The sequence below is a fragment of the Macaca fascicularis genome, chromosome 7, assembly GCF_037993035.2.
Source record: "Macaca fascicularis isolate 582-1 chromosome 7, T2T-MFA8v1.1".
In the NCBI taxonomy this organism is placed as follows: domain Eukaryota; kingdom Metazoa; phylum Chordata; class Mammalia; order Primates; family Cercopithecidae; genus Macaca; species Macaca fascicularis.
The window spans coordinates 153,654,499-153,666,646 of NC_088381.1; the positions used below are offsets into that span (position 1 = coordinate 153,654,499).

Consider the following 12,148-nt stretch of genomic DNA (forward strand, 5'->3'; position numbering starts at 1 on the left):
TTATCTCTGGGTGATAATATAATGAATAATCTTTATCACCTTCATACTATATTCTTTATATTTTATTCTCTAAAATTTTCCGTTAAGCCTGAGTAAGTTTTTGTATCAGAGTTTTAAAATACATTTTAAAAGGAAATGGCAACTAATTCAGCTACAGCTTTTTTATAACATCGTATATGAAAGTTCCTATATAGTAAATGTATTTGGAAATGTAATGCATTTGGAATAATTTTTCAGTAAGGATGCATCTTTTTAAGTGACTTTATTAGTCTCCATTTTGCATTTTTAAATATATAACTATGCAGGGCATCACATTTTCCCCTTCACTTTTGCTAGCTGTCAGTCATCACCTCTACCTTGAAACAAGTCTATGACCACTGGGATTTGTAGATAATTATCATTAACTGATTGAGTGGATTCAGCAGTGTGCCTGTTGTAATTAAGTGTTTGGATATGCAAATAGATGAAGAATAGATAAAAGAGAAGGTACTGATTGGGCTGTTAAATTCACAATACGATGGTTGATGGTGACAAGTAACAGCATGATGTCCTTTTGAAGATACTATATTATTTCTTGAATACCTTTTCAACTAAGTTACTGTTATTTGAAATTCCACTTAATGCCAACCCTGGCCTCTCAACATTTCATTCCAATCTCATTGTTTTTGAAAGGCTCAGGGTTATATTGGCACTTTTTTCATTACTGCCCTTAACTGACCATTTCCTCTTTTCTTTCCTACAACAGATTGCAGATTGAGCTTAACCAAGAAGTTCGTAGGCTAACCAAGGCTGGCTTGACCTACAAAAGAAGAGAGTTCGGCCTGCCCACTTGGGTTTGTGTTGACACGGCTGATAACTTGCCATCACCTGTTGCCAGTGTGGAAAAATTCTCCCTGTTGAATTTTTTGCACATGGAGGACAGCAGCAAAGAGGGCAACACAGGCTGATAAGACCCAAGACAGCAGGGAGATTATTTTACCATACGCCTTCAGGACGTTCCCTCTAGCTAGAGTTCTGGACTTCCGCAGAACCCGGTCCAGTCATTTTGATTTTGCTATCTCTTTATTTTTTTTTTTCTTTTTCTTTTTCCCACTACATTGTATTTTATTTCTGTACTTCAGAAATGGGCCTACAGACCACAAAGTGGCCCAGCCATGGGGCTTTTTTCCTGAAGTCTTGGCTTATCATTTCCCTGGGGCTCTACTCACAGGTGTCCAAACTCCTGGCCTGCCCTAGTGTGTGCCGCTGCGACAGGAACTTTGTCTACTGTAACGAGCGAAGCTTGACCTCAGTGCCTCTTGGGATCCCGGAGGGCGTAACCGTACTCTACCTCCACAACAACCAAATTAATAATGCTGGATTTCCTGCAGAACTGCACAATGTACAGTCGGTGCACACGGTCTACCTGTACGGCAACCAACTGGACGAATTCCCCATGAACCTTCCCAAGAATGTCAGAGTTCTCCATTTGCAGGAAAACAATATTCAGACCATTTCACGGGCTGCTCTTGCCCAGCTCTTAAAGCTTGAAGAGCTGCACCTGGATGACAACTCCATATCCACAGTGGGGGTGGAAGACGGGGCCTTCCGGGAGGCCATTAGCCTCAAATTGTTGTTTTTGTCTAAGAATCACCTGAGCAGTGTGCCTGTAGGGCTTCCTGTGGACTTGCAAGAGCTGAGGGTGGATGAAAATCGAATTGCTGTCATATCCGACATGGCCTTCCAGAATCTCACGAGCTTGGAGCGTCTTATTGTGGACGGGAACCTCCTGACCAACAAGGGTATCGCCGACGGGACCTTCAGCCATCTCACCAAGCTCAAGGAATTTTCAATCGTCCGTAATTCGCTGTCCCACCCTCCTCCCGATCTCCCAGGTACACATCTGATCAGGCTCTATTTGCAGGACAACCAGATAAACCACATTCCTTTGACAGCCTTCTCAAATCTGCGTAAGCTGGAACGGCTGGATATATCCAACAACCAACTGCGGATGCTGACTCAAGGGGTGTTTGATAATCTCTCCAACCTGAAGCAGCTCACTGCGCGGAATAACCCTTGGTTTTGTGACTGCAGTATCAAATGGGTCACGGAATGGCTCAAATACATCCCTTCATCTCTCAACGTGCGGGGTTTCATGTGCCAAGGTCCTGAACAAGTCCGGGGGATGGCCGTCAGGGAATTAAATATGAATCTTTTGTCCTGTCCCACCACCACCCCCGGCCTGCCTCTCTTCACCCCAGCCCCAAGTACAGCTTCTCCGACCACTCAGCCTCCCACCCTCTCTATTCCAAACCCTAGCAGAAGCCACACGCCTCCAACTCCTACCACGTCGAAACTTCCCACGATTCCTGACTGGGATGGCAGAGAAAGAGTGACCCCACCTATTTCTGAACGGATCCAGCTCTCTATCCATTTTGTGAATGATACTTCCATTCAAGTCAGCTGGCTCTCTCTCTTCACCGTGATGGCATACAAACTCACATGGGTGAAAATGGGCCACAGTTTAGTAGGGGGCATCGTTCAGGAGCGCATAGTCAGCGGTGAGAAGCAACACCTGAGCCTGGTTAACCTAGAGCCCCGATCCACCTATCGGATTTGTTTAGTGCCACTGGATGCTTTTAACTACCGCGCGGTAGAAGACACCATTTGTTCAGAGGCCACCACTCACGCCTCCTATCTGAACAACGGCAGCAACACAGCATCCAGTCACGAGCAGACGACGTCCCACAGCATGGGCTCCCCCTTTCTGCTGGCCGGCTTGATCGGGGGCGCGGTGATATTTGTGCTCATGGTCTTGCTCAGCGTCTTTTGCTGGCACATGCACAAAAAGGGGCGCTACACCTCCCAGAAGTGGAAATACAACCGGGGCCGGCGGAAAGATGATTATTGCGAGGCAGGCACCAAGAAGGACAACTCCATCCTGGAGATGACAGAAACCAGTTTTCAGATCGTCTCCTTAAATAACGATCAGCTCCTTAAAGGAGATTTCAGACTGCAGCCCATTTACACCCCAAATGGGGGCATTAATTACACAGACTGCCATATCCCCAACAACATGCGATACTGCAACAGCAGCGTGCCAGACCTAGAGCACTGCCATACGTGACAGCCAGAGGCCCAGCGTTATCAAGGCGGACAGTTAGACTCTTGAGAACACACTCGTGTGTGCATGTAAAGACACGCAGATTACATTTGATAAATGTTACACAGATGCATTTGTGCATTTGAATACTCTGTAATTTATACGGTGTACTATATAATGGGATTTTAAAAAAGTGCTATCTTTTCTATTTCAAGTTAATTACAAACAGTTTTGTAACTCTTTGCTTTTTAAAACTTAAAAAAAAATAGTTGCTGAAGTACTGTACAGGGTTGTACAATGAGAACCCAATGCCAAGGCAAAAAGAACGAGTGATTCTTCCTTAGGATACACATCAACCACTTCGCTGTTGAAGCTGTCAGAATAAATTCCTGGTGGTCAGATGAAAGGGCAGATTAAATGGACTCATCAGGGTAAGAGGAATAATACGGGTGAAACAAGAAATGGCCCAGAGAGTTTCACACTATTCCTATACCTCCAGGTCTGGAAGACAGGTAAAAAAAATTCTGTAATGTAAGAATGGAGGTAGTTACCCTGATTTGACCCAGTGCGGGAAATGCTGAAAGCACCAGAAGGAAGCTAGTTCCTGTGAGATAAGTTAACCCGGCCTGACAGAATCAAGAAAATTGAGATGAGATTTGAAAAGACCTGAAAATGCAGGGGTTGGCTTTCCGACTGGGAACTTAAAAATCACTCTTCATGCTTCCCTGGTCCTAAGTGATAACAGAGTTAGAGACTTGAGTCTGATTTCAGTCATCTTCAGGGACCGGTCTGATGTTGTAGCAAGAAAACTCCCTTTAAAAGTGTTACTGTTCAAATCGTATGTCAGGTTGAATCACATTCAACAGAGATATATTCTAGAATAATTTTTTAGAAGAGGCTAATAAAATTAAGGGAAGAATTATATTGAATGGAATTATTTTTGATAATGAGAATTATTTGGGTAGATTCACTGAGGCTATGTCAACATGATATTTAGACCAACAGGTGATCAATGTTTTGAAAATACAACAATGACTTATTTAAAAATTACCCTTACTGCTATTTAGACAAAAACAACTGGTCAGTGGTTCTGTTATGTCAGCTGACTTTGTTAGTATCATGTTGAAATAGCTTGAAGTAATATCTTTTATCCCCTTGCAAATTCTTGTCTTCCAATCATCTCCCATATATTTTCATAATTAGTTGTTTATAACACCTTCGTTTTTCTCCCTCTCCTCAGTATTTCAAGGAAAATTATGGATGCCAGTCTTGGCTGCACAAAATATCCATATGTACTTATACATTTTTAAATGCATACTAATTTTCACTGCTAATAATTCTGTAAGGACACATCAAAGCTGGCCAAAATAATTAATTTTTTAAAAAGCGACACCTGGTTTCCACCTTGTACTGACTTTGATCCTGTTCCACTTTTGAAATTTTATTTGTTCCTTTTCCGTCGTGGATGTTCCTCTACTTTGGCAGTTGCGGAGGGATCATCAATCTTCTGTTAGCAGGACAGCGCATGAAAAACAAACAAGTCAGAGAGTGAAGGCTTATTCCCCTAATCCTGGCAGAGCAGGGCATAGAAAAGAGAGGGATGTCCTTGCTTAATTCTAGATACTTTTGAGGCAACATCTTCATAAAACACATAGTTTAATCTTTGCCGTCCTTAGACAGAGAAGGGCTATGGATCACATACATTATCAAAAACTACTCCCTTGGAAAAAAAACTTTTTAAAATCAAATTTAAACATTTCACTCTGTGATGCATATTTCTTTTACCACTGGCCATTATTATAAGGACCCATGAAGTAAATGTCACCATCATCTTACTTGCTCTCTCTCAGCAAAATAAAACTGTGATGTGTCTTCTTTGTAAAAGTTTAGGTATAAAATGCTATGCAACTTTTTCTTTATAGTAAGAGCTTTATTTTCTTTAATAATATAGCCCAACTTATATGTTTTAATCTCCCTTCTCCCTCAGAATAAGCAGAAAATATAACTGCAGCTGTATGTTAGACACAAGAATTGAAACTGTGCAGTCAGTAGAGCTGAACTTAGCTATGAATTAATTTAAATTAATTCTAAAGTGACTCTGGTTTCCATTTTAGTCTATTAGCTAGAGGGTTTTGGCTGTTGCTTTTTTTAAAGTTAGGTCCACGCAGTGAAGGGAAAAGAGTGTGAAGGTGATCAGTGTAGCACTAAGACATCTAAAGTCGAGACAATGACATGGGGGCTTTGTGTACTTAGCTGGGTAATTCCCTTCTACTGTCCTCTTCCCCTTGGCTGTGTAGATAAAATTGTGCATTCAAATGATGGTACTTTGACTTTTGAGGGTTTTTATTTCTGTTATTCACCAAATAGTCATTCTCATTTATGTATATTGTGTGTTTAACCCCCCAGTGGGATTTCTGGCCGCTGAAATCGCTTTGGGCCAGGAAAAACAAGGATGAAGAGGTTCCTGTCATTTCTTGTGGAGTTCACAGAATTATTTGGGGCTTAAGTAGTACAATGGAGACAGTCACGTGCAATGCTTAAGGTGGTCTAACGGGGTCCCTTTTGCTGGAGGTGTTCCTGAAGAGATTGAACCTAGTAACAGGCTTTATTTTCATCTTGTGTGCAACATGACAAAGACTGCTAAGATTAAAATCCATCTCCCATTTGTTGCAGCCTCACCTACACCAGGATAGAAAGCACATGATGGAATCTGTGATGTCTAATGTGTCTTATGAAAATAGCAAAACAACTGTCCCTGGGGATTCTACATTGATTGGCATTTTTAGTCATGGGAATGTATTTTTGCAGAAATACCTGCTTTGTGTTTGGGCCTCTCTTGCTGTCATTATGATGTATTTTGAGATGATTAGTCAAGAGTCAAGGTTGAGAGTACAGGCCAAGACCATGGAAAAAAAATCCATGCTCGCTGGCCAATAAAGAGCTTGATGCTGCCTGGCCAAATAAGGTGATTCAGATAGAATCTGATCCCATTCAGAGCTCGGTAACTGTCACTGTACAGAAGACATTGAAAAGGAAGTGGCATAGTCATGATCACAAGGATATATTGACAGTTATCTATAGCCAGGGTAGTTGTTAATACCTGCTTGTTTGGGGAGATATGTTTGATTATAGAGAGACTCTGGGCTACCCTCAAACACTATCAGATGCAATTAGCAGCCCACGGCATGGGACAATCGCAGGCAGCTACGAGGATTGTATCCCCTGTCTATTTTCCTTGTGTATCAAATGGAAAACATTCTCCCCTGTGAGAAAGAATGCAGTTTCTAATTATCTGGATGTTCGTTGAAAATATATTAGACATTCTCCCTGAGGTTACAAACAAAGCCTATAATGTGACCTGTCTGGTAAAAAGTATTAATGAAGTAGCTCATATTACAACTTCATTTTCTACTAGCACCTATCATAATAGTCTTAGTCATTTCAAACAAATCAGAACTTCCCCACCAGGGAGGACAACTTCATGCTGTGATCGAAGCATCCATTCAGAACACGAGGCAATATTGTAGTCCACAGGGAATGGATGCTTCACTTGATCGCCGGACCTCAGCTGCAGAGGCCATCGCAGCTCTTGAAAAGTGAAGTGGTTAATTTCCATTGCCATCTTTGCTTATAGCATTTTTCTCTAACCTATAACAAGGAGACATTACGTTTTACTTTAGAACATGAGAATAGCAGTTTTGCTCACGATTTACCATTCCAGCTGCAGGGGAAAGCAAAGCAGAAAACAGTGCCCCAAACGGAAAAAAGATACTTACACAGAACAAAACAGTTCTTGGTCTTTTTCTTGGTCTTGTCAAACCTTGCCTGATGCTCTTTCTAAAGTCAAAATACGAATGCTAAGAAGGCATAACCTACATCCTTCTCTGATTTCTTCAGCAGGGTCAAAAGACAGTTACCAGCAATGGGGAATGCTTGTCACTGTGGAGAAAGAGTTTTGTACATCTCTGGTACCGTTGTTATAACAAATCAGATTTTCTTACTATAGTTTTTTGTTTTCTAGCTACACACCCACCAGAAGAGCACAAAGGAAGGCCATCGCAACAAGCATTTTAAAATTAATATCAAACATGCACATGCGTGGACACACACACACACACACACGAGGGCATTTGTAAAGGTGTCCCTGGAATGTAAGATTTATAACCGTTTAAGGCAAGGTGAAGGCATTGCCAACTGTGTGTGCCTCATAGGACTAGTGTATATTCACTGAAAGTTGACCTGATGATTTGTTATTGTTTGAACCATATGCTGATTTGCTTCTGGTTTCTCTTTAGTGTGTTCTCTCTGACAAGGGGCTGGAAGATTCTGCATCACACATCCTCTGAGACCTACTATGTCGCACACTTTGTTAATGACAAACTTCACTCTACACTATACAGTACCTTGTTGATATATTCAGTAAAGTCTTATTTTAAAAGAAAACCACATTGTGTTTATCTGAGTAAGTTCATTGGGATATAGTCAATACTTGTGCTGTTAATGTAGAATAAATGATGCAGGAGGGCAGGAATAAAGGAAGTAATAGGATTTTTGTATTCTCCTATCATGAAGATGACTTGCATTTCTAAAGGCCAGTTGATCCTTTTTGTGTGAGGAGTTTATATGAAATCCTCATGTTCTTTTAAATTTCCTAACTAAATTGTGTGTTCCTATGAATACACGCATACACAAGAGCATCTTATTTCATATTGGTGAAATCTATGTTGTTTAGGATATAGAGAATGACATTGTACTTATCAGAATAGTCTTTTCCTCTATTCAAAATAGATGCTATTGGCTTTATTTTTTATTTTTTAATTTTGTTTAAACAAGGTGTCACCATGTTGCCCAGGCTGGTCTCAAACTCCTGGATGCAAGCAATCATCTCGCCTCGATCACCCAAAGTGCTGGGATTACAGGCATAGGACACCATGCCCAGCCACACTGTTTTTAAATGTCAGTTTTCTTTAAGAATTCTCATAGTACTTTTCTGCTTCAGAGTTTATAGCACATCCATCCATCCTTTCAGTAGGCACTCATGGAAATGTAAGTCCATGCTCAAGTTCTGTTCTGATTAGTCTTACGATTTTTCAGAACCCCTTTTTGCTAATCCCTCTTGGCCATTTTATTAATAATGTATTTGACAGAGATTGAATCAGGAAACGTGACATTTAGGTTAACTAGTATTACCTGTTTGTAGAATCTCTGTTGGAACATCGACTATGAAAGACAGTGCTAACAGGTAATTCATATTACGTTTGGGGAATTAATGTAAAGTAACATCCATGCTATTCTTGATTTGCCAAGAGTTACAGACCTTATTCTGTGCAGACTAAACCATTAGTCAAAAAATACCGTTCATTCAAAAATAATTTATTAGTGTCTTCCTACTCTGTTCCAAACACTAGGCTGAGTTCGGAGGCCTCACAGAATAATGAAATGCGTTCTTAGCCAAATCAGGCAAATCTCCCTCACTATGTCCCTGAAGAAATCTCTTCATCTGATATATTTACTATTCATCTCCTTTGTATAGCACTATGTTAGGGTCTTCTGGGGATTCAGAGAAAAAGGTCTGGGAGCCATTAAGGAACTCACAGATCAGGTAATAAACACTTTTTCTCATTCATTCCAGTGTCTCAGAGACTGTGTAATTACTTTATACTACTTCGTTAAACTGACAGAACATCTAAGGTGACAAAAGAGATGTTTCCACCTGTTGGTAAGGTTGATGCACCTGTCATATGTTAGATGTTCTTGGTTTTTAATAGATGCAGCAATGAGAGAGTACATTGATAAAGTCAGAACTTAATTTGAATTAAATTTTCAAGTTTCCAAAAAGTATTTGAAAACTTTGAAATTGTATTTGGTGATTACACATGCAGCCGTTTAAATTTTTATTGAGCATCTCAATGGAAATCAATCTAAAGGAGTAATAATGACACCTGACAATTACTAACAACCTTTGTTTATGTAAGACCTTGTGCAAACTGTGTGATAACATATGTTTGCATTTTGTCTTTAAAATAACCCTGTAAGGTGCATTATTTTAATTTTTGGATCTTAAAACTTAGCTTCAAGAGTAATTAAGTGATTAGTCTATAGCTACAAATCCTATAAATGGCAGAGTCAGGAATTACCCCTGAGCATGACTCTATGGACTCTTAATTGTTTTCCTGCCTCTTAATAAATTGACCATCCTTGAGACTGACTGGCTGTCAGATTTTTCATGATGGAGCTATCACAACTTCTCAGTGGATGCATATATTATTATGGCAAATCAAGGGAAAATTTTGGAAACCTCAAAATTCCTGTCTTTTAAAGCCCTTGGTCATCCCTACTTTTTATAAAATTTCTTTTTGTGATTATTTGATGGCTGCACACTTACCTGATTTGAAAGTTTCAGATGGAATCAAGATATGTCTATACCCATAGGGTGAGCTCAAAGAGCCGTTAAAAGGTCTTGAGTTGGGTTATTTTTAGTAATGAATTTGTTTCATACTTGAGATGTTGCTCTAAGTATTTTGTAGATTCCGCTGAAAAAGCACATATGTCACAATCTATTAGGGCATTAGTAAACTGGCTTCTGAATTTATGCTCTTATTTTTTTTCCATAACATAGATAAAAATGTGTGCTTTAGGGGATATTATATAAGCTTTATTTTCATTGGCTCTGCTGAAAGTTAAGGATACAAAAGTTTTTAATGGTAATACCCCAAACTATATGTCATTTTAGCACACACATACCAACTGGTGATCATACCTGTCTATTTTTGTTTTGTTTTGTTTTGATATGAAGTCTAAACTAGATGAAAACCTCAATATATCCTTAGGGGAATTCTTATTATTTCAATGACATAATAAACCTCCGTATTGGGTCACTCTTTTCTTAATATAAAACTATGCTGGCTCAGAAAGTCTTCTAAACTCCCTAGTTGGGATAGGATGGGCCTTTGTTGGTTTGGTTTTGATTTCATTCAGCAAATATTTACGGAGGCCTAGTAAGTTCTGGTACTGAATAAGAATGTTTTCCAGGAGAGTTAGATTTTGCACATCAAAAGTCTTTCTGGGAAGCTGCTGGTTTTTAACACTCTTTCTGGGCCTGGACTCTTTCTGCCTCTTTGCTTTCTTTGAGCACTCACACCGCTGTATTTAAATAATCAGCCTAGGATTCTGCTAGTTCCAGCACTAGAGAGGTCTCAACTGTTTTCTCCTCTCGGTTCCCCGACTCTGACTTGGTTAACACCCTTCCTTTAGTCTTTTTCTAATTTAGCCTTTCCAACACATTGAAGGACAAATGGTAATCATAATCTATAAGGAATGGTACTGTAGTGCTTGCAAAATATGCATTTTTATTGCTTGCAAGATAGAATTCAAACTCTTTGTGTGACATATGTGTCCTACTGCACGTTGCTCCAACATTCCTTACCAATATTGTCTCCTCCATTACATGCTGTAGATTATATATATGTGTGTGTATATATATACACATATATATGTGTGTGTGTATATATATGTGTGTCCATATATATATGTGTGTGTGTGTATATATACATATGAATGACATGAGCAAACAAAATGCTTTCAGTTTATCTTCCTGGGATCTCAAGCTCCTTCAGACCACTGTATATTTGCTGAAGGTCTTTCATCCTATGACATTCCCCTTTGCCTGATGATATATTTATCCTTTAAGATGCCAGTCAAATTCCTCTCTTCCAAAGCTGCTGGAATCACACCTGCCAATTATCTGACCCCTTTGTGCAGTTAATACAACTTTAAAATACTTTTATTTTTAGCACCTACATATTGCAATTTTTTGTGAGTCTGCTTCATGCCTATACACTAGGGTCCCTGGAGAGAGAGAGAATGTATTCTGTAAATTGTTGTACGTCATCCAGCATTGAGAGCCATGCCCAGGCCCTGGTAGGTGCCCAGCTACAGGGGAAGAGCCACTCCGTCAGTAGCTTATGGCCAGATGACTTTTTTTTAAGCCCCAGAAAGAGCTGCAGAGTTCTGACTTATGCAACATTAGCCTTGCTCAAACACCACAGTATGCATTTTACAAGAAAAAACAAACATATATATTTTCTTTAAAATCTCTTGATTCCTCATTAACATTTTTAAAAGAAATGTTTTTATGATTATTTGGTGGCCATGCATCTGATTTGAAAGCTTTAGATGAAATCAGTATATGTCTACATTCACAGGGTATGCTGAGAGAACAATTAAAATGACTTGAATAACATCTTTTTATTTTTTCTTTTTTTGAGTTGAAATCTCACTCTCTCACCAGGCAGGAGTGCAGTGGCACGATCTTGGCTCACTGCAACCTCTGCCTCCTGGGTTCATGTGATTCTCCTGCCTCAGTAACTGGGACTATAGGCGTGCGCCACCATGCCAGACTAATTTTTTGTACTTTTAGTAGAGACGGGTTTTGCCATGTTGGTCAGGCTGGTCTCGAACTCCTGACCTCAGGTGATATGCCCATCTAGGCCTTCCAAAGTGCTGGGATTACAGGTGTGAGCCACTGTGCCAGGCCAAGAATATCCTTTTTATACATTGCAGACAAACTCAAAACTGAATCAGCTTACAGAAAAGCATACAAAAAGGTATCTTTAAAAATCACCTTAAGGCCAGGCACGGTGGCTCACGCTTGTAATCCCAGCACTTTGGGAGGTCGAGGTGGGCAGATCACAACGTCAAGAAATGGAGACCATCCTGGCCAACATGGTGAAACCCCATCTCTACTAAAACTACAAAAAATTAGCCGGGCTTGGTGGTGCATGCCTGTAGTCCCAGCTACTCAGGAGGCTGAGGCAGGAGAACTGCTTGAACCCAGGTGGCGGAGGTTGCAGTGAGCTGAGATCGTGCCATTGCACTGCAACCTGGAGACAGAGTGAGACTCATAAAAAAAAAAAAATCACCTTGCAACAAAATATCACCATCATGAAAAGTCCACAAAGCACAAGTAGACACCAAGTTAAACATTTTGACAGTTTGCTAGTCAAAATGAATTCTTTGCATGTGAAAAGCAGAGAGATTTTTTTTTATCAGCAAAATCGAAAGAGA

At 40.0% G+C, this 12,148-nt stretch overlaps 1 protein-coding gene across 3 annotated transcripts in view; it reads left to right on the forward strand.

Moving 5' to 3' along the window:
* Window positions 1-7,525, forward strand: part of FLRT2 (fibronectin leucine rich transmembrane protein 2) — a 96,716-nt gene extending 89,191 nt beyond the window's left edge. For all 3 annotated transcript variants that reach the window (XM_065549178.1, XM_005561959.5, XM_065549180.1), the window contains exon 2: window positions 746-7,525. In XM_065549178.1, the coding sequence (XP_065405250.1) occupies window positions 1,124-3,106 (1,983 nt within the window). In that variant the 5' untranslated portion in view covers window positions 746-1,123 and the 3' untranslated portion in view covers window positions 3,107-7,525. The remainder of the gene's footprint in view (window positions 1-745) is intronic.
* The last annotated feature ends 4,623 nt before the right edge of the window (window positions 7,526-12,148 follow it).